Source organism: Pteropus alecto, unplaced genomic scaffold, assembly GCF_000325575.1.
Source record: "Pteropus alecto unplaced genomic scaffold, ASM32557v1 scaffold45, whole genome shotgun sequence".
Taxonomy (NCBI): Eukaryota; Metazoa; Chordata; class Mammalia; order Chiroptera; family Pteropodidae; genus Pteropus; species Pteropus alecto.
In genome coordinates this window covers 8,326,029-8,350,573 of record NW_006442491.1, presented here as the reverse complement: position 1 = coordinate 8,350,573, position 24,545 = coordinate 8,326,029, and the positions used below count along the sequence as shown (strand labels likewise).

Sequence of the window (24,545 nt, the reverse complement as noted above, 5' to 3'; positions counted from 1 at the left end):
ACCATACACTTCATCTTAAAAAACTAGAAAAAGAAGAATAAATGAAGCCTAAAGTCAGCAGAAGGAAAGAAACAATCAAAATTAGAGCGGAAATAAATGAAATTGAAAACAGAACAACAACAAAAAAATAGAAAAAATAAATGCAACAAAGAGCTGGTTCTTTGAGAAGGCTAATGAAATTGACAAACATCTGGCTAGACTCAGTAAAGAAAAAAGAGAAAGGACACAAATAAACAAAATCAGAGATGAAAGAGGGGAAATTACCACAGACACCACAGAAATACACAGGATTATACAAGAATACTATGAAAAAGTATATAACACTAAATTTAATAACCTAGAAGAAATGGACAAGTACTTAGAAAGATACCACCTCCCTAGACCGAATCAAGAAGAACTGGAAAATTTAAATAGACCAATCATCAGTATGGAAATTGAAATAATTATCAAAACCCTACCAAAAAGTAAAAGTCCCAGACCAGATAGCTTCACCAGTGAATTCTACTGAACATTCAAAGATTTCAAAGATTCAAAGATTCTCCTCAAACTCTTCCAAAAAAATTGAAGAGGAGGCAATACTTCCCAACTCATTTTATGAGGCCAATATTACTTTGTGGTAAAGATAACGCAACAAAAGAAAACTACAGACGGACATTTCTCATGAACACAGATATAAAAATCCTAAATAAGATACTAGCGAATCGAATACAGCAACATATTAAAAAGATTATACACCATGACCAAGTGGGCTTCATCCCGGAGGCACAGGGATGGTTCAATATATGCAAATCAATTAATATGATACATCACACAAACAAATTAAAAAATAAGAATATGATCATATCAATAGATGCAGAAAAAGCCTTCGACAAGATACAGCATTCATTTATGATCAAAACACTAGACAAAGTCAGTACAGAAGGAAAGTACCTTAACGTAATAAAGGCCATCTATGACAAACCCTCAGCCAACATTATATTTAATGGTGAAAAACTAAAATACCTTCCCTCTAAGATCAGAAACAAGGCAAGGCTGTCCACTATCACCACTGTTATTCAATACAACACTGGAGGTCCTAGTGAGTGCAATCAGGCAAGAGAAAGATATAAAAGGCATCTAAATAAGAAATGAAGAAATCAAACTGTCCCTATTTGCAGATGACATGATTCTCTACATAGAAAACCCTAAAGACTCCACAAGAACACTACTAGAAACAATAAACAAATACAGTAAAGTTTCTGGATACAAAATCAATGTTCTAAAATCCATAATGTTCCTATACCCTAATAATGAAATGTCAGAAAAAGAAGTCAAAAAAATAATTCCTTTTGCAATTGCAACGAAAAGAATAAAATATCTAGGAATAAATCTAATGAAACATGAAGGACCTATATAATGAAAACTATGAGACCCTATTAAAAAAGATCAAAGAAGATACAAAGAATTGGAAAGATATTCCATGTTCTTGGATTGGAAGAATCAACATAGTTAAAATGACCTTATTACCTAAAGCATTATACAGATTTAATGCAATCCCCATCAAAATCCCATCGGCATTTTTTAAAGAAATAGAACAAAAAAATCATCAGATTTATGTGGAAGCACAAAAGACCCCGAATTGCTAAAGCCATCCTGAGAAAAAGAACGAGGCTGGAGGCGTCATTCTTCCCGACTCCAAATTATACTACAAAGCGACAGTAATCAAAACAACATGGTACTGGCAGAAAAATAGACACACAGACAAGGGGAACAGAATCGAAAGTCCAGAAATAAACCCACATTTATATGGGCAAATAATTTTCGACCAAAACGCCAAAAATATACAGTGGAGAAAGGAAAGCCTCTTCAATAAGTGGTGCTGGGAAAACTGGAAAGCCACCTGCAAAAGAATGAAACTAGACTGTTGTCTATCACCACATACCAAAATTAACTCAAGATGGATTAAGAACCTGAATATAAGACCTGAAACAATAAAATGCATAGGAACTAAACTCAAGGACCTTGAGCTTAAAGAGGATTTTATGAATTTGACCTCAAAGGCAAGAGAAGTAAGAACAAAAATAAATAAATGGAACTACATCAAACTAAAAAGCTTCTGCTCAGCAAAAGAAACCCAAAATATACAAAGAACTCATATGACTCAATAACAACAAAAAAACAAACGATCCAATCAAAAAATGGCCAGAGGACCTGAACAGACACTTCTCCCTAAAGAACTTACAAATGGCCAACAAATATTTGAAAAGATGCTCAACATCGCTAGCTATTAGGGAAATGCAAATCAAAACCACAATGAGATACCATCTCACACCTGTTAGAATGGCTATAATCAACATGACAAGTAATAACAAATGTTGAAGAGGATGTGGAGAAATAGGAACCCTCATATACTACTGCTGGTGGGACTGCAAATTGGTACGGCCATACTATGGAAAATAGTATGGAGGTTCCTCAAAAAACTAAGAAATGACCTAAGAATATGATCCAGCAATCCTTCTACTGGGTATTTACCCCAAAGACTTGAAAACTTATATCCAAAACAATATTTGCACACCGATGTTCATAGCAGCATTATTCACAGTGGCCAGGATATGGAAGCAACCGAAATGTCCTACAAGAGATGATTGGCTAAAGGAGCTGTGGTACATATATACAATGGAATATTACTCAGCCATAAGAAGAGATAAAATACTGCCATTTGCGACAACATGGATGGACCTCAAGATAATCATGCTAAGCGAAATAAGTCAGACAGAAAAATTTGAATATCACATGATATCACATATGTGGGATAAAAAACCTAAAAGCAACAAATGAACAGGACAAACAAACAGAGACTCATGAACATTGACTCACAGAAAGTGGTTACCAGAGGGTAGTGGGTGGGGGAGGAGGGGGAAATAGACGGATAAAGGGGGTCAAATATGTGGTGACAGAAAAATCTAACTGTGGGAGGTGAACACACAGTGTAAATATCTATGTCTTACTATTAAAGTGGTGTACAGCCAAAACTTATTGGATTTCGTAAACCAATGTCTCCATAAAACATAAATGAATAAATAATAATTATGAGACATGCAACTAAATAGGAAAAACCTATCAATAGAAATTGATCAGCAGATGACCTAGATTTTAGAATTAGCAGTCAAGGATTTTAAAATAACAACGATAAATATGTTAACAATGAGTATAATGGGTGAAGACATGGGAAATTTCAAAAGAGATGCAGAAACTATTTTTAAAAAATGAAACTTTAGAACTGAAAACACAATATTTTATATTTTTAAAAATCATTACATAAGATTAGTATCAAATTGGATACTGCAGAAGAAAAGATTAGTGAACTTTAAGACAATTCAAAATAAATCATACAAATAAAAGTATAATTTTATGTGTCAACTTGACCAGGGCAAAGGGTGCCCAGATATTAGGTCAAATATTATACTGGGTATGTCTGTAAGGATGTGCTTGATGAGGATGAGGTTAACATTTAAATAAGTTGACTGAGTCTATGGCCATGCTACCCTGAACATGCCCGATTCCGTCTGATCTCGGAAGTAAGCAGCGTCAGGCCTGGTCAGTACGTGGATGGGAGACCACCTAGCAAGACCAGGCGCTGTAGGTGCAGAAAAATAAATAAATAAAAATAAAAAATAAGTAAATAAGTTGAATGAGTAAAGCAGATTACCCTCCCCAATGCAAGTGGACCTAATCCAATCAGATGAAGGCCTTCACAGAACTAAAAGGAAGATTCTCCTCCAAGTAAGAGAATTCCTCTTTCCTGATTGCCTTCAAACTGGAACACTGACTTTTATCTGCCTTCGCATTTGAACTGAAACATTGGCTCTTCCTGGGTCTCAAGCATGCCAGCCTTCGGACTGGAACTCAACAACTGGCTCTCCTGGTTCTTGAGCCTTTGGACTTGGATTGAAAATACACCATTGGCTCTCTTGGGTCTCCGACTTGCTAACTGACCCTGAAGATCTTGGGACTTGTCAGCCTCCATACCTGCATAGGCCAATTCTTATAATAAATCTCTTTAGATACATGATAGATGAGAGAGAGAGAGAGAGAGAGAGAGAGAGAGAGAGAGAGAGAGAGAGAGATCTATTAGTTTTGTTTCTATGGAAAATTCAGAAAACAAGAAAGAATAAAGGTTAAAAAATGAGAGCCTCAAAAACAAGTAACAGCACCAAACGTTTTAATATAAGTAGAATTGAAATCCCAAAAACAAATGAGAGCATAAACCAGAGAAAATATCTGAAGAAAAACTGTCTAAAAGTTTTCCTAATTTAATTAAAAATGGTAACCCACAGTAAAAACTAGATACAAAGAAAACCTAGGCATATCATGGTTAAAATGCTGAAAACCAAAGATAAAGGAACAATTCTTAAAAGCAGTCAAAGAAAAAAGAAGACAAATCGCGCACAGGAAAGCAATGATAAAAATATCTGACTACCCATCAGAAACAGTGTAATCTAGAAGACAATGACGATGACATCTTTAAAAAAGTAAAAAGAATACAATGGAATATTATTCAGTCATAAGAAGAAACAAAATTCTGAAACATGCTACAATATAAATGAACCTTGAAAACATTATGCTAAGTGAAATAAGCCAGACACAAAAGACAAATACTGTATGATTCCACTATAGCAGGTACCTATAATAAGCAAATTCATAGATAAAGAAAATAGAACACAGGTTACCAGGGGTTGGTAAGAAGGGAGAATGAGCAGTTATTTTATTTAATAGGTACAGAGTTTCTGTTTGGGATGATGAAAACATTGTGGAAATGCATGGTTATACAAAACTGTGAATGTATTTAGTGCCATTGAATTATACACTTAAAACTATTAAAATGGTAAATTTTGTTATGTATATTTTATACAATAAATGAAAAAAAGTACAAGAGAAAAAACTTGCCAATCTAGAAGACTACATCCTACAAAAAATACCTTTCAAAAGTAAAGTCAAAAAACAGATTTTTTCAAATAATGAAAGCTGAAATGTTTTTCACCACTACACCTACCACATTACCAGAAATGGTAACGCACATTCCACGCCGCAGGGATTATCAGATAGAATTTCAGATCTACATAAAGGAATGAAATATTAAGTATGTGCAAAAATATGTAAGAGATTCTTTTAAGATAAAAGAAAGACATTCTATAAACTTTTGGAACACTGAAGGGATATAAAAATCTACAAATTATGCTCCCCAAATGGCAATCAAGTGTAAAGCGTACTATTAACTACACAAATACACAAGCTAATTCTTACTAAGGATTAGAGAGCCCCCCAATACAGGATATTTTCATATACTATAATATATATTATGTTATATATTATATTATTACATTATATAGTTATATTATTTTATTACATTGTTATGTTATATTACATAAGATTATATACTAGTTATATTTGAAACAAGCATAAAACACTAACATATAGTAAAAAAAAGTCATCTGCAAAATATCTTGTAATAGCTATTTTATAACACCTTTTTATATAAATGTTCTGAAGTAAAACTGGCAGACTAAACACATGAGTTCATTTCCACACTCTACTAAAATCTTACTAAAAAAGAAATTTAAGGAGGAAAAAAAATTGACATACACAAGGGATGATGATAATGTGAAGGGCAATATCAACGCAATTACAGAAAACAGAAAGCAAATGGATGAACGAACAGTGAGTAGAAGATGAACCTGGATGCCTAGTAGCCAAGATATTACAAAGCAAATTAATCTTGGCCAAAGTAAACTAACATCAGGAGAGCTCAGAATAGAAAGCACCTGTTATCTCTAAAAGCCAGGTTGAAACTAAAAACATGAGAACTGGCAGAAAATGTCAATAAGGAACAAGTAAATGCCTAAATCCCTTCCTCATGCTTGCAGAAAACATGGTTAACTTTCTGGAGAGGCTGAACCAGATGGGCCCCAAATTAGTGGACATCCAGCACAGCTGGGAGCAGTTATAAGGCACTCTACTTAAAACTGAGATTCACATAAAAGTCTGAAAAAGAAAAAGTGGAACCTCCAGCCTCTTCCCTTGTTCTATACCAGAATACTGGCTATTGCCCAGAGCTGGGAAGATTTCTCTCTGACTAATCCAAAATAAAAAATAAAAAATAGTATAGACATTTGGTTTCATTGTATAGACATTTTGTTGGGGGAACACTTAGGAATTCCCCCAACAAAAAAGCCTGATAATACTACCCCCTTTGAGGTCACCCAGACCTACCCTCACATACAAAGCCTCCAAGTGGCTTTTAAGTGCCACACTTATGAGTAGGAAAACAGCAGAGGGTCACCAGATGGTTGAGAAAATTTGCTAACGTGTATTAAGATCTGAAACAAATGAACAAAAAGAAAGACAGAAGAAGGAGAAACAGCAGATAAGAACAAATTTTAAACCATAATATCCTAAGAGAGATAAGCAAAAATATAAAGTTCACGAACCAAGAACAGTACACTATTTTTTAAAAGTATTAATCACAGATGAATCTCTAGAAATTAAAACTATGAAAACCAAATTTATAAATTCATCTGAATTAGAAGGTTTAGGAGATAAACTGAAGTCTATGGCCATGCTACCCTGAACAAGCCCAATCCCATCTGATCTCGGCAGCTAAGCAGGGTCGGGCCTGGTTAATACTTGGATGGGAAACCACCTAGGAAGACCAGGTACTGTAGGTGTAAAAAATACAAAAATAAAGGATTGTAAACTGACAAGGTCCTTGCAACCTGTGAGGTCAACCAAGGGTTACCTCACCTAAAATTTAAAAATTAAAAAATAAAAAATAAAAAAACTGAATAAACTTCCAACACAGTAGGACAAAAAACAGAAATTTTTAAAAGGAAAGGAAAATAACTTTAAAAAAAAAAAAATAAGAGATTTGAGCACAATCCAGCATTTAATTCATAGAAATTAGAAAAATAAAAGAGGACAGATATGGGAAAGGATTAATAGATATTTTTTAATTTCTTCCAAACCGATACATATGAATTTTCAGATTGAAAGTGCAAAATGAGTACCTAGAATACTGAATAAAAAAGACCCATTCCAAGATGATAATAGAATGTGGGAACTAAGAGCTTCCTTCCAAAGAGTAAAAATATACTACAAAGAACTGGGAACCAAAATGTCAAGGGACTGCATAAAAGCAAGACTGGAAACTAGAAAATAAGAGAACAATTGCTTCAAAATCCTAAGGGAAAATGATTTCCAGTCTTGCATAAAACAAATGAGGAAGTAAAATAAGAAAGAAAAACACATGAGATTTAGGAAACAAAGAATCCGATTTTGGAGAGAGGAAAAGGGAATCTAAAATGATGGTAAGGTGAAGACCAAGGATAACCATTATGCAGCAGGCCTAGTGAGCACCCACTCTAGATTCAAAAGTGCTAGATGGAGTGTCTTCAAGGAAAACAAAATGGAACTAGATGACCTGAATCACTTGCCTGATACACGAACTCTGTAATACATTCCGCTGGGAAGATTCTAAGGCAGAGTGAGTGACGGGGAACAATGAGAATTTAGAATTCTCATATTCTCTGCTTCCCTGCCACATACACATTTCTGTCCCCTCTATCCTTCCTATATTAAACTTTCATCTACGTGAATATTCATTTTGAACATAATATTACTAAGAGCTGATACTTATATATTTGCTATGATATATAATCATTTCTTGTTTATACTAGTTGGTTTCCTTGGAATTAATGATTCCTCATTTTTCCATTTGATTATTTAAATTATACTCATAGATTACATTGATAAAAAAACAAAAATTTAACTTAAAGAACAGTGTTGTTTTAATATTTATCTTTTTATCCATAAATATGTATCCAAGATTTTTTAAATAGACATATAAAATACATGTAAAAATATTTATAAGCTCATTTTTCACTTTTTTCAGTCATTAGATTTAATTATTATCAAATATTAGTCTTGATAACAATTTTGAGTTACTTAATAACATTTCATTATAAGAATATATAATAATTTATTTACTTACATTGCTCTATGTTGAACTAAGACTTTTTCAGATTTTTTATATTCTTAAAAATGTTCACTGAGCACCCTTCTACATAAACCTTTGTATCTCTAGTGATAAGTTTCTAGAAGTAGGATAAGTTTAAGGCTTTTGATCTATACTATTTACTTAGCTGTACTCCAAAATTCCTGCCAATTTACATTTGTACCTACAATGCATTATATTCATTTTATCACACACTTACCAGCAATAATACAATATTTTTAATTCTTTCACATATTAAGAGGGAACAAAGTTAACATGTACTCATTTAATATGAATTTCCATATTAGTTATATATTTATGACTTTTGACCATTTTTCTGTTGGAGTATTACATGTACTTGTGTGGTTTTTAATTTGGTAAACTTCTTCATAGATTAAGGGTATGTATCTCTTTGTAACACTTATAAGTGGTTTTTAAGTCTTAACTCTTATACAGTCACTTTTGTTTTTCCTTCTCTTGAATTTGGTACCTAGAAAGACCTTCTTCAGCTCAGGGACAGTTAAATATTGACCTGTTTTCTTCTCTCTCTCTCTAAAGGAGTGGTTTTATGGTTTTATTATTAGTAATTATTTTAAGTAATGAAAATGGGACCTTTCAGCAATACTTCTATAAAGGCATGAGAAAGCAATGTGGGGATCTTAGGAATACAAAGATGACTTAAAATCAAATAACTTCATATACATCTTTTAACTAGAACTATTTCAACATATAAGCTTTCTTCCTTAAATATCAGTATTATATGAGTCAAAAGCAGTGTAACATCTTCTGGTATATATGCTAATATAGCTTAATTTTGAAAAGTTTTTACTCACTTGTGGTCATGATGTTAGGAGGGCAAGAGGGTATTCCATGATCTACTGCCCATCTGTAGGCTCCTTCTCCAACTAAAAAGCTAACAACAGAAAAATTATTCTTTTAAAAATTCGGTGTCATTTTCTCCTACATATGCAACATAATATAGTAAGGTAACTAAAAAAGTCTTGCATATTGATATAATTATAGATTTATTTCAAAATAATAATATGGCTATATGCCAAAAAAATTTATTTAAAAATTGTCCATCAGAAATTTTATAATTAGAAATGGTACCATTTCATTTGCAACAACTAGCAAGTAAAAATTGGTAAAATTCAACATAAGAAGTAAAAAATGTTGATTTCCCAGTGAAAATATTAAGATTTATCTTGGATTGACATGGTTCTCAGTTAACGTAATAAGATCTATTTAATCGAGTTAAGAGTCAAGTTTAAGAGAATGTCTTCAGATATGGTATTCTTGCCTAGTACACATGGTATAACTCAAAATGAGTGGGTACATCTAGAGATGCCCAAAAACAATGAGATGTGCTTACATTTCTAACTCTCGAATGCAACAAAATATATACCTGACCCTCAGAATCTTTTTTACTGTGGTAAGTAAACTACTGTGATATGTTCCAAAAGTAATTTTTTATGCACCAAACCACAAGTTTTAACATAACAAAGTAAATAAAAAGATACTGTAAGCTAACTGTAGAAGATTTATTTTCAGAGGTTTAAAATAGCATGCAGGATAATTAACCACCCATTCTCGAACACATAATAGGAAGCAATTACCATTATAATCAATCACTTCATCTTTTTCTATAGCCAACTTCCTAAAGATCTCAGCCAGCTAGTAATGGATTCCTGGAACAAGTGCCTACTCATTAGTTTCCTGTTCCCTACTTTTTGTTTCTATTCTAACCATTCCAACACTAAAATCTCAAAGCAATACATATTGAAGCCTTTATATTTGATTGTTAATAAGATTAGTGACAGACTGGCAAAACAAAATCGAAGTAGACACTCAGAAACATACCCAAATGGTTCCAAAGAAAAACTGAATGGTTAAGCCCAATAACTGTTTTCCAATGTACATAAAGGTAGGGGATGGTGGAGACATTGGAAAAAGAGAGGAGAGAGGGCCAACAAGAATAAACAACTTTACCTCTTCACACTTCCATTTTTAAAAAATTCTAAAAGATTCTGAAAATGGAAAACGGTGTCTCCTGTTCTTGTATCAAATGAAAACCACCAAAGAAACTGCAAAGAAAAGCTGTCCCATACAGTTCAAATGGAGGAACAACTTACATAGAAACTTGGATCTGAGTTGAGCTGTCCTGATGGCATTTTTAGCACTTCCTTCTTCTAGTAAAAGAGTTTAAGAAATAACTTCTCTTTGTGCAAAGATGCAAAAGAGATGCCGAACTAAGAGATTAAACAATCAGGACAGAAATTTGGAGTAGAATCCAATATTCTCAACATGTCCATTGGTCATTTGGGGTTTAATACCAGTATCTGGACTCAGTAGCATTTTACAAAATATTCTTAGTTTCATTTTCCATTTCTTAATCATTCATAGGTTTAATTCAAATAAAATCAATTTGTCATTGTCTGCTATGCAAGTTTTTAAATACTTTCAGCATTTTACAACATTCACAAGAAGGTGAATACTTGGGTACCATCTTATAGATAAGAATATTGAATATCTGACTTTAAATTCCGACCAAAAATTACTTGTCTAGTAACTCATCATCATACAAAATGGCATGTAAATTGCTTTTGAAATCACTTTAAAATGCGGTAAAGCTGCATAAGCTTTTGCTAAAAAGCTATATTAACATTTCAAAAAAAAATCACTTTCCAGAACATTAAACGCAGTACCAATTCAAATTCTTGGTCTTCTGACTCTCCAAGGAGAAAACTTTCAAAAAAGTTTCACCTCAATTAAGTTAGAAAATCCCATTGACTCTACATTTACAATACATCCAGAATATGACAGCTTCTCACCGACTCCACTGCTACCACCTTGGTTTGAGCCACCATCATCTGTTACCTGGATTGTTGCATTGGCCTCATTAATTTCATGCTTTCCTTGCTCTGCTCCCAACCCCAGTCTATCACCAGCTATCCCTGTAAAACACAAGTCAGATAATGATATTCCTCTTCTCAAAGTCTTGCAAAACCTCTCATGAGAACTCTTGTACAAAAACGAGTTTTCACAAGAATCTACAATCTCCCAAGCGATCATATTCTTTCTGCCCTCTCACTTCAACTCTTACTCCTCTCGCGTCCTTGCTAACTCTACTCCAGCCTCTTGTAAAAACACAGACATGCCACAGAAGCTCCTGTCTCAGGGCATTCATCTCGACTGTTCCCTCTATCAGGCCTATTTCCCAAAGGCCAAATTCCCTCATCTACTCCAATATCTGTGCTTGATAAGACTTATTTATAATTGTACCCCAACACTTTGCATGACCCTATCTAGTACTCTCAATCCCTCTTATTCTGTTCTTTTCACATTTTTTTCTTTTCTCCACCTTCTTGTTTATTTCTGTCTTCCTCATAACTGTGAGCTTTGTAGGAGTGGGAATCTGTGTTTTCAACATATCCCAAGCAATTAGAACAGTGCCTAAAGCACACTAAGCATTAAATAAACATTAGCAAGATGTTAAAAAATAATAATAAACTAGGGTGTCAAAATGCCCTAAAGGACAAAACATTTTCTTCATACTATATCCACCTTAACTGACATTAAAGCAAGTCTAAAGTAATATAAAACAAAAAGCAAGGGCACTCTACTGAGACCAGCCCTGAGGTGAGTAGATTAAAACCTTCAATAAGCTGAGCTGTAAGTGCTGCTCCAAGTGCTAAGATAGACAAATATCCTAAAAAGGGGTATCTGGGTAATCTTATGGGTGGGAGGGAAACACCCATTTTCAAAGAACCAAGATTCCATAATCAGTCTAAAATTGTGTAATTTAGTGCTTCAGAAAGCTCTCAAGAATGCTCAGGGACCCAAACAATCAAATTACATTATTAGATGAGAAAGATATAGGGGAAAATGAACTAAAAACTGATTTCTATCTATTTCACTTATCACTTCTTTGTTCACCTTAAATATACAAAATTGAGGAAAGACAAATCGGTGGCTATTGATTATTTAAAGCTTACAGACACATAAAGTACAAATAAAGGAAAACTTGTTGTATTTGGAAATAACATATAACAACCAAATTAAAAAATAAGAATTTAAATCTTTTAAAATTTTTATTACAGAAATTTCCAAGCATATACATTATAGAGAATGGATCACCAATCATCCAATGGATCATCAACCTATTTCATCAGTTATTAATACATTGCTAATCTCATTCATTTATACCCCCATCTGAATTATTTTGAAGCAAATCTCATATATCATATAATTTCAAATATAAATATTTTGCATGCATCTCAAAACATGACTTTTTAAAAAACACAACCACAACATAACCAACTGACAGCTAAAATTTTTTAACAATAAATTCTCAGAATCAAAATATATTTAACCAATGTTCACACTTCCTTGATTGTCTTATAAAATTTTTACTATTATTTTTATTTTGTTTTTTAAACTGTTTGGTTTGAATAGGAATCCAACTAAATCTATACATTCTGATCAGTTGGCAGGTCTTATGCTTCCTTTAATCTGTCATTTTTTTCCACATTCATACAACAAAAGTAGAATAAATTTGAATGAAATTATCAAATACAATAAATTAAATATTACTTTAAAAGAAATAATATACCAAAACTTAAACTGGCCTCTCAAAAAATCCAAGGGTCTAAGGAGCACCTGAGGTTTCATTCATACTAAACATAATGATTTATGAGAATAAGACACATTTTACAGGTAAACTGAGTCCTAGCTTTCTCTTTTTCATCAAAAGAAATGCAATTTCCAAAAATTATAACTTCTATATTAGGAGTCAGCAAATTTTTTCTGTAAAGGGCCAGACAGTAAATAGTTTAGGCTTTGTGGCCAGAATGTTTCTGCTGCAACTACTCAGTTTGATCTTTGCAGTGCACAAGCAGCCATAGACAATACATACACAAATTGGTATGGCTATGTTCCAATAAACTTTATTTACAAAAAACAGTCAGCAGACCAGATCTGGCCAAACTCCTATTGTAGATGGTAATGCCTATAAAGTTGTACTCTGTCATAATGAAGGAAAAAAGATTCAAGGCTATAGGTTCATAAACATAACAGTTTATGATATACTACAAGAGGTTCCATCAAGTTTATGAAGGTATCAAATACTCTACTAGTCTGACCAAACAGCAATACTTAAACAATACACATATCATGGTGGCTATAACTTAATAAATTAAAATATAGAAAACCTTCGGCTAATAGAAGCACTGTTCTGCCTAGGGTTCTACTGAGAGTTTTTCTAACAAAGCAATAAGAGTTTATAAAATTCTAACAACTTTAGATACAGCTGAAACAGATAGACCTCCTGCCTTCCTCAATGTAGTATACAGATAAATAAGTTTTTTTATGTAAGGACTTCTTAGAAAACACTCATTATACGTAATGCCTTCTTGACCCCATAGAGTGATCTGCCTCAACAGATGACACCAGAGGACCATAATTTCTAAATCTTCCATCTGCTTTTGATATTTTTTCTACCTCTATGCCTGACATACAGGACATGAACAACAAATACTTGCTAAATGATTATAAATGGCTAAGTGAATTAATAACTAAATGGGTATAAACAGTTACTTCTCATTATCATAAAAGGATTCTATTCCTCCTTTACTTCTAACCTGCTGCTTCTAGTGTGATATGGATAATGGAGGGACTCTATTAATTCTAATAGTATAACAGTAGTCAAGAATGGGACTCAGTTTACCTGTAAAATGTGTCTTATTCTCATAAATCATTGTATAATTTTCATAATATATGCAAACCAATAAAACAGTGCCTGTCATAAAATTAAAATGCAATACATGTTAGCTATTACCATTATAGAAATTAGACTTATCAGGGTCACGTGTAAATAAGCTCAAAGTAAAATCATGATAAATTTGGTTTTGTTGATTTAGGATAGATAGTCAAGGAATTGGGTCTTTTTTTAACTACTACAGGTATACAGTGAACTTCCATATATGTGAAAGATTTCTGCTTCTGGACAAAATGGAGTAACAGAGAATAAATTTACACCCTTGCTTAAACCAATGAAAGAAAAATCAGACAAAACATAGAAAACAATAGTTTTTAGACATTTATATAGTAGGCAACGTAGGACAGTGATCCTTGAGAAAAAGGAAATAAACAAGGTCAACTCTATGATTGTCCCAGTTTCCTGACTAGAGTTTCCAGGCCAAAGCTCAAGAAAGGTAATTCAGGAAGAGCCTAGCAATCTTGCTGAGTTGAAGAGACAGAGCTTGGCATCCAGAGAAACCATGTGGCCAGAGTTCAAAAGGCAGAGTACCAGAGAGGAGAGAGCTGGACAGAGAAAGGACTCTGGAGATCTGCAGTGTCCTCATCTAGTATTCAACTGAGTAGAGATCAGTATATGTGTAAGAGGAAATTACCCAAAACCTGAGAAAGAATAATGTGAAAGTTTTAGAGGACACAATTCCCAAGTTCATACAAGGCCAGGAACAGCTCCTGTTCCCACCAGTTTAAGTAAAAAACCTCATTCTATGTGCATCTGTTATAGTACTCAGAAGGGTTTGGCCCCAATAGCAAAGCAAAACTAGCTCAAGGCTAAATGCTTCCCAAGTCGCATGGAACAAAGTATAAAGCAAGACCTGAAAAGATGAAACTGCCTCTCACTAACTTAGCCACATCCTAGAATAAAGCTCAAGAGTATTTATTAAAATACAAACTATTTGAAATAAAGTAAAAAGAAAAGTGAATGGAAAAAGTAAACAAATTATCAGTGATCTGTAAGACTACTACAAGAGGTCAAATAGATGTGCATTTGGAGCCCTAAAGGATAGAAGAGAAGGGGGGGATCAGAAAAAAGTATCTGAAGATATAATAGCCAAAATTTTTCCCAATTTGATGAAATATCCCTGTATATCCAAGAAGCAAAATGAAATCAAACCAAAAACATTTGTAAGAAAAGTACAGACCAATATCACTTATTAACATAAATGTAAAAATTCATTACAAATTATTAGCAAATTGAATCCAACAATCTAATAAAAGGATAATACATTATAACCAAGTGGAATTTATTCCAGGAAAGCAAGTGTTACCTGAACAGTCAAAAATCAACCAATCACTACATTAACTGACTAAATAAGAAAAATTATAAGATCATGTCAATAAATGCAGAAAAGCATTTGATAAAGTGCACCGCCCATTCCTATTAAAAACTCTCAGCACACTATGCAAAGAAGGGGACTTTCTCAACATAAAATAGAGACATATGACAAATCTACAGCACTCATCATGCTTAACATTAAAAGACCAATACTACTTCCCTAAGACCACAAACAATGAAAATTTGTCCACTCTCACACTTCCATTCTACATTGCACTGGAGGTCCTAGTTAGTGTAATAAAGAAAAAATATTAATTAAAGGAATTCATATTAGAACAAAAGAAGTAAAACAAGATTCCCAGAGGACATGGCTGTTTATGTAAAAAATCTTATGGAATCTATAAAAGTAGTACCAGAACAAATGAATTTGGCAAATTCCCAGGATAATATATCTATATAATAAAATCAATCATATTTCTATGTATTGGCAAGGAACAAATGGAAATTAATATTTTTAATAGGCAATTTTCACAACATCTAAAAGAATGGAGTATTTAAGTATAAACTGGATAAAAGCTGTGCAAGACCTGTACAGTCAAAAAAATTCTTAATAAATGGATATCTTGTAATCCTAATCAAAATTACAGCAGGGTATTTATAGAAATGACAGGTTAATTCTAAAATTCATGTGGAAATGCAAAATGCCTAAAATGTTTAAAACAATTTGAAAACAAAGAAACAAAGAATAAAGCTGAAGAACTGTGTGCATCAGAAAATCGATAGCTAGTTCCAAATAAGTGTAGCATCACTATATGATATTTTAATGGAGAGATGGCCATCACTTTTTCCCATATATTTTATCTTTGTAAAATATAAGATTACACGTCTTCTTTGACAATTGCCTCATCTTGTTCTTTCCTTCCTCCTTCCCAAAAGTAATCACCGTGAGTTTGGCAACCTTCCTTCCAGACCATTTTTGTATATCTATGTACATATATATGTAGCCTCAGAAAATTGGAGTATTGTATATGTTGTAATACTATGAAGGAATTTAAGAGAACGAGAAAAGCTTAAAATCAAGACAACTGTTACCTAGGAGCAGGGTTGTAAAGATTAGGATGACATTAGAAAGGGTTCAGTCTAGTCAGCTTACATCTCTTGGTAATGTTTTATTTCCTAACCTGGGTGGTGGGAAACAGGTATTCATCAAATTAGTTTGTAAGTTTTTTAAGAAAACATAAGTTAAACTGAACATTCAACAACTTGTTTTTTAGCCTATATTGTAGAGATCAGTGTTTCTATATAAATGTTTCCCTCTTTTTTTATGCTGTAGAGTATTTAATAATATGACAAGAAAACAATTTACTTAGCTATTAATGAACATTTAGGTTGCTTACAGTTCTACACACAAGCAATGTTGCTGTAACCTTCTTTTGCAATACATATCTTCCTGTGTACATGTCAAAGTGTTCTGTCTTAAGACATATAATTGCAAGAGTGCACAGCATCTCTATTTTCAATTTTTTAAATTAATAAATAATATCAAAATGTCTCTCATCTAGCTATATCAATTTATGTTTCCACTGCTAATAGAACAAAAAAACTGCTTTTCCACATCTTCAACATTATTGGATATTATTAGTCTTTGTTAATTTTGCTACTTTAAATAAGGTGAAAATATCCTCTTGTTATTTTAATTCATAATTCCTTGATTTATATTATGATTTGGGCACCTTTTTGTGCATTTATATGCCATCAATACTTTCTTTTCTATAAATTGTCTATTTGTATTATTTGTCAATTTTTAGAATTTTGGTTGTCTTTTTCTTATTGATATTTTATAGTTCTTAAACACAGTGGATACTAATCTTTTGTTTGCTACCTATGCTGCAAATAATTTTTCTCAGTTCTAAAGGCCATATTGTCCTTTAATTCAGATTGTGGTATCTTCAGTTGTATAACAGTTATATATGTTCATTTGTTATATGTTTCAATATTTAGCCTTATTTTTTACTCTTAAAAAGGTTTTTGCTACCTCACAGTCATAAACATAATCTCTCATATTTTTCCTGAAAATTTTATACTATGATTTTTCATTTTCATGTTTGAACTTTTTTTAATGGTGTGACACAGGAATTTAAATTAACATTTTTCCACTAGGTAGCCAATTGTTTCAACCAATTTTTTTAATATACCATCCTTTTTTTCCCCCATATTGCTTTGAGATGACACTGCTACTACACACTAAATTTACTTATCTACTGAGTCTGCTTCTGGACTTCCAGTTCTGCTCTAATGATCTTTTTACATATGATAGCCAGTAAATAAGTCTAAATCTGATCTGTTTCAAAATTGTCTTGGCTATTATTGTGCCCTCATTGCTCCATATAAATTTGAGAATCAACTTGGTAACTGCCATGAAGAGTAGCGGGAATGGGACTATGATAGGTTTGTAGGCGAACTTTAGAATACTTTCCACAGGCTTTAGGCTATTTTTCTTTTCAACTAAAACAACTGCATTGTTTCCTCCCTACCTGGGTACATGTCTTCTAAATTGATTTAGTTAGGGTTAATTATCTTTATGTGTAATAACAAATATGGGTAAAAGAAAACAGTGACATTTAAATCAATATTGAGAAAAATGTAAATCCAGAGACAATCTCTTTGTACCTATTACTCTCCTAAAAAGATGTGGATAGTAAGATTCTATAACTACTAAACAAACAGAAATTTGGATTAGTGGTCTTCATACCAGTTAAACAAAATAACATGGGTTTAATATAAATTACGAAAAGTACATATAAGAATTTTCAAATCACTTTTCCTACTTTCAGAGTTATAAGTAAACTTATTGATATCAACCAAACACATACTAGAAATTATCTCAAGAAATCAGATTTGCTTTTCCTTATCCTTGGCTTTATTGAAACAAATATTAAAAATTAATTTTTTTCAAAAATCTTTTATAATTGACACTTTCGGTACCACAATTAAACACCTGAGAAGTATATGATTAAAAGGATACCTTTAATTTAATTTAGATTTCAAAATTTTTCAAAACCATATTAATTTATTTTCTATGACTTCAAATTAACAGTCAAATAAAGTGATTCCTATAGTACTGTTGCCATAACTTCTAACACAGAACATCAGTAACCTTCACAGCCAGGCATGCTGAATACATACTGAGTATTAGGCAAGTACTGAGGCATACTTATTAATAATGTTAGGTATGCTAACAGGATGGCGGTTATGTTTTGCAAACAGACAAATTTACAAAACTATTTAGGGGTGAAATATGATGTCGAGGATAAGCTTTAAAATATTAGAGGAAAAAAAGAGAGGTGCATGAGATAGATGAAGGGCACAAACAATTATTGGAGCTGGATGACAGGTTGATAAGGGCTCTTTACAATGTTTTCTCTACTTTGATAAATATTTGAAAAGTTCAAAGTTTTTTTAATGAAAATTGTATGTTAATGCTAGAGATAAGATGTGATCTTACTAATCTTAGTGTCATAATGTGTTTCTCCAGAAGAGAAAAATTAAGTACTTTTATTCTAAAAACTCCTCAAGATAAAAAATTAGTTTAGACTCTACAGTGTGTAAGATACTTTTAAAGTTTCATAATAAAAAGGCCCCAGTTGAGCACTTGGTAACAGCAAAAATATTCCTATAATCAATTACAAAACCAAAAATTAACTCTTTTCTGCTTTAATCCATAATATTCTATTCCATCTGGAGTTCTATCAAGTGTACAAAGTGTTCCAAGATCACAGAACAAAGTGAGTCTTCAACTAAAGGCAAGATACTGCTGCTGGTGTGTAAGCAACAGCATCAACCCTAGGTGTAAAAAAATAGCCTTCAAACACTGCATGCACCAAAGACCAGAGACCCAGGGAAAGTCGGGCAGAACAAAGTGGTTACCAGGGAGGAATTCGACCAGCAGAGAGTTTGCCCTTCTGCCCTTCACACAAGAGTCTGTTCGCAACTGAGACTGGGTTCTTGATTCCTATAAAATAAAATTGGCAGAAAATGAAGTCAGAAAAATGTGTTCAAGTTTCTCACTCAGTTTTGTGGCAGTCTCAATAAAATAATTTTTAAATATCTTGGAAAACTCTTCTTTTATATAGCAGTGGAAACCCTGAATTACCATAAACAACAACAGATCAAATCAACAAATATATAAATATCTAGTAGATGCAAAAACAAATATAAAATATACATTCTCGTGTTTTGTCAAATGCTGCAACAAAGACTGAATTTGAAATAATACATATTTAAATTAGGTTCCTTTCTCAAAAGACTGCAGAATAATAGAATTAAAAAATGAACTGAAAATGTGGCCTTTACTAACATAACCATGAATTTTCTCTAAAGAATAAACATGATGACAAACAGCTTCAAATTTACCTTGGGGAAAAAATTAATGGCCAAAAATTTTAAATCTCACCAGCAAGGGAGACAAAATAAAGAAAAAGTCTTACAAACTGGGTAAGGGTAAGGAGAAGAGGCCAAGTACGTACAAGATTGTAACCTAAAATATGGTTCAGATTGTTTCCAGGAGGAAAAACAGAATGTGAAAAGTGAGAAGGGGGAGCTTATCTGGGAGGAATGATGGGACAGTAAGTATTAGTTTGAAAAATATTATCGAGATGATAATGACAATAACAAATATGACAATGATGAGGTTGACAAAAGATAGTAACTTAGTATCTAACACGCACCAGGCCCCGGGCCAACCCTTAACTGTATCAGATTGTTTAACTGATCTCTTCACTTTATCACATAAATACATCTATGAACCCCATCTGAATAATAAGGAAACATTTGCACAGAGGATTAAATTACCTACCCAAGATCACAGCACTGAGATTTTAACAAAGGCAGCTAAAGCGAGAGGCTATACCCTTAACCACTAACCTAAGGAAGCCTCTCAGGACATAATTAATACCAAAAAAAAAGAAAAGAAAAGAAAAGAAAAAATCAACTGTGGTAAAAAAGAGGCTATAAAAACTCAAATTGAGGCCATCAGATTGACATAAAACAAAACTGGTTATGCATTTAGCTAAATACCAAAAACTTCTATCACAAAAAAAGTACGAAATACTAAAGAAGGAAAAGTTCAGATCTCCGTACTAGCTCTTAAAATTATTTCTATGATTCAATATCGTAAAGACATTAGCAATTGCCAAATTAAACGTATCAATTCAAATCTATAAATTCAAAACTTCAAAAGGATTTCTATGATGTATGACAAGCTCTTAAATTCATCAGGAAAACTTTTTGAAAAAAATTAAGAGGTATTCACTTTACTAAATACCATTTCTCATTAAAAGCTATTCTAATTAAAAGATTGTGGTTTGTTTACAAAACAGACAAATATATCAATCAAATAGAATTAGCTAAAGTTCAGACAGACACATGTGAATTTGGATACTTAATATATGATATAGATAGTATTTCAGATGAGTAAGACAAGGATAGACTATATGAAAGGTAGAAAGCACACAGACTGCTGGGAGTCAGACTGTTTTATAACTGTATTAGCTATCAATTTATTGCTTCTCAGCCACAAATTCACCCTTTGTTGCCTGATCTGTGAAAATGGATATGGGCCCTTTAAATGTTTCCTTTGCCAGCTGGCACTGGTAAGCTTTGTCAGTAGAGGGCACTGGAGACACAGCGCAGGAGGAAAGGGTGGCTTGCTGGCCAGGGTCCTGGAGAGCACCAGTTTTTCTCTACTATCTGGCCCACATGGTAGTCTCCAGTGCTAAGTGCCTGAGGATGCAGCTTTCTCTAGCATTTGGCCACCACATGTTTTCCCCAGTTCCTGATTCAGGCCACAGCAGCATAACTGACAGCCCCAGAAAGAATAGGAGTGTGCCCAGCTCAAGTCACTGATCCCCACATCTTCTCCTCAGCCCAATAGGCACACATAGCCAAGTGCACCATGGAATTGGCTGTCTGATGAGCCAAAAGCTCAATCTTTATCCTACCCAACACAGTTTTAATCCTCATGGCTTCCCGACCTCCGTGGGCCCACCTACCAGGCTGAGCTCACCAGAACCCCACAAAATTGTTTCAGCTCTCACAGTGACTGTGGCCTGGGTATCCCCAGCAATTTCTCTGCCTGAAAGTAGAAAGCAACCATATCTTTTATAAGGTATAAACCCCCTTTCAAGTTTATCCTTTTTTGGGTATTCTCCTTCTGCCCCAGGATATACTTTGTATTCTTTCCACCTTTATTAGTTACTCTTCTATCACTGTTTATGTTAAATTTTTATATTAATTTTTTCCTGTTTAAACTGTGTGGTTTTTGTCTCCTAGTTGGACCCAGATTGCTACAATAACCTTGATCAAATTCCTAAAACTCTCCTGTCTCAGTGTCCTCATCTGTAAAATGGGGATAAGAGTATTAATCTCATAAGGTTATTGTGAGAAATAAATGATTTAAAATATATAAACAACTAAAGAACAATGCATAGTGTGTAACAGTCACCCATTAAATGGTAATTTTTATTGTTATTATTGTCACTCAACAAATTATGTAGGAACCATTTGTTGGTCATTTCAGAAAAAATAAACAATGCATTCAAGAGGTAAATAAAAATAAATTACACATGTATTAGAAGAAAATATAGGTGACTGTACTTATAATTATGAGAAACCATTAAAAATGCATAATACAAAAGCCATAAAAGAGAAAGTAATGTTTGACAAATAAAAAATTTTAATTCTAATATTATAAAGCACATTGTAGAATTTTAAAAGGCAAGCCACACAAGAGGTATAAATAGTTCACAGAAAAATGTTAATGGCCTTCAAACATATTAAACTTCATTAAATACCAATAAAATTTCATAATAAAAAATTAAAATTAAAACTAACTGAAATACACTTTCTTACCTATCACACAAATCAGAAAGGATACAGAATACTGGAACAAATGAATCATCAAATAGATCTAATTGATATATATAACATGCACCCAACAACTGCAAAATACATACTCTTTTGAAGTTCACATGGAACATTTATCAGCACACTATAAGCTGGACCATAAAGTAAGTCTCAAAAAGCTTCAAGGGATTGGAATCATACAGCGTATGTTCCCTGGCCACAGTAAAATTAAACTAGAAATCAATAAAGAAAGCTAACTAAAAAGTCTATAGGCAAATAAATTTGAACACTCATATGAGAAAGACAAATTCCTTGGAAAAAATAAGAAAAAGAAAATACAGTCTTATAACTATTAAAGAAATTAAATCCCATTTTTTAAAACTTTTCACAAAAAAAAAAACCTTCACTAATAATTTAGGATAACTAATGAATTCTTCCAAAAAATTTAAAAAAAAAAAATGATTCTGATTGTACACAAACTTTCTCAAAGATTAGAGAAAAAAAAATCCTCAACTCATTTTATGAGGCCAGCCATTACATGATTCCAAAACCTGAAAAGAATATTATAAGAAAGGAAAATTAAAGCCAATCTATTATACAAACATAGATGTCAAAAATCTTAAACATCAGCAAATAAAATCCAGCAGAATATAAAAAAAATAAAAACTTATGACCAAGAAGACTTTATGCCAAGAAAGGAACATTCCAAAATCAATCATAAACTTCATCGTATTTAACAAAATAAAGGGGAAAAATCCGCATCTCAATAGATGCAGAAAAGCACTTAATGATATTCGATACCCATTTATAATACGAACTATCAGCAAACTAAGAATAGAAGGGAATTTCTTCAATCTGATAAAGAGCATAGATGAAAATCCTACAGCTAGCAGCATACAGAATGGTGAAATATTTAATGCTTTCCTTCTAAGACCAGGAATAAAGCAAGGATGAACATACACTATCACAATTTATATTCAACACTGCACTAGATGTCATAGCCAGCATAATAATGCAAGAAAAAACTGAAAAATTTAAACACTGGAAAGGAAAAAGCAAAACTGCCATGATTCACATGTGATATTATTGTGAATCTATTTTTTTAGCTTTAATAGGCACTGGGAAACCAAAATATTTATGTGACTCAACCGCAATATCCACTTTATTGAGGTGGTCTGGAACAGAACCCACAACATTGCATCTGAGGTATGCCTGTATGTCATTTGAATTTTTAACAGTAAAAATATATTACTTCAAATAATTGTAAAAACCTGTATTTCAAATAATCAAAAAATTAGTAGAATATGCTATAACGTCTATTATCTTTTGAGGGGCTGGAGGACAATGATCAAACTCTAACAAAGATCTGCACATAAGCCATTTCACTGTTCTTTAAAAACTGTTCATAAGTAAGATTTCATGTTTTAAATTCAGTAAAAGAAAAAATGTTTGTTTTCAACACTATTCCGAGCAAGAATGGTGGAAAAGACTGGACTAGGTCTTTAAGCAGCATGTAATGGTAATAGTTACAGTTTTTTTAAGAAGAGAAGTAGTGTGTTATAATGTACACATACCACTCAGTGCTCCAACAGCTCCAAAATTTAAGGATTTTCCATCCATTATACTGGCATCACATTCAATTTCACCCAAGAGATTTAGATTAGACCCCATTCCTGCATTTGTAAAAGGAGAATCCTAAAAGATAAAAACAAAAATTAAAATACCATTAGTCTTTAAAAAGATTTAATGTCAATTCTTCATAAACTGTTCTATAAACTAGAAAGGGAAAGAACACTTCCCAACTCACTGTATGATACCAGTACTATTGTGATTCCAAAACAAACCAAAGACATCATGAGGAAAGAAAATTATAGACCAATATACATTATGAATATTGACACAAAAATCCTCAAGGAAATACTAGCAAACCAAATATAGCAAAACATAAAAGGATTATATACCATGAATAATAGGGATCCCAGGAAAGTAAGTCTGGCTTAATATCTGAAACTCAGTGTAATTCACATCGTTAATAGAAGACCAAAAAAAAAAAAAAAAAAACCATAATCATGTCAACAGACATAGAAAAAGAATTTGACAAATCCAATATCCTTTCATTCCATTCTAGCCAGAAGGCAGAATTTCAGTTGGTGGAAATTATGTGAGGCAAACGTAGGCAATGAGAAAGTGTCAGAGCCATTCAGCAAAAAGGGTTGGCTTGAGCCAAATATAGAGATTGCCCTATGCCACTCATCAAAATCTGGACTTGACTGGGAAAACAGTGAGAAGCCAGTTAAACTCTCTGTATAAGAGAAAGTAAAGATGAGCATTTGGTCAAGGAAACATAAACTGACACATTCACATATTGTATGAATAGGGAAGAAATAAATCAGAGCGATCAAACTAGATGTTGTTTTTTAGTGTAGGCTTGAAATATTAACCATCTGGCGTGGAATGATAGTAGTAAGAATTAAAAAGATGAAGAAAGAGAGAGGAAAGAATCAGAGTTCAAATTTCAGAGAC

General features: G+C 32.8%; 1 protein-coding gene and 2 pseudogenes across 6 annotated transcripts in view; 2 read left to right on the top strand and 1 right to left on the bottom strand.

Moving 5' to 3' along the window:
• The window catches only part of TASP1 (taspase 1), a 221,724-nt gene that overhangs the window by 164,738 nt on the left and 32,441 nt on the right, over positions 1-24,545 (bottom strand). For all 6 annotated transcript variants that reach the window (XR_003043153.1, XR_003043152.1, XM_015596858.2 and 3 more), the window contains 3 exons: positions 23,597-23,717; positions 19,047-19,131; positions 8,863-8,942 (listed from right to left, as the gene is read on the bottom strand). Coding sequence is in view for 4 of the 6 variants with exons in the window: in XM_015596858.2 (XP_015452344.1) it covers positions 8,863-8,942; positions 19,047-19,131; positions 23,597-23,717 (286 nt within the window). In the remaining 2 variants the exon portion in view is untranslated. The remainder of the gene's footprint in view (positions 1-8,862; positions 8,943-19,046; positions 19,132-23,596; positions 23,718-24,545) is intronic.
• On the top strand, positions 3,508-3,625 carry LOC112471313 (annotated as a pseudogene).
• Positions 6,586-6,704, top strand: LOC112471168 (annotated as a pseudogene).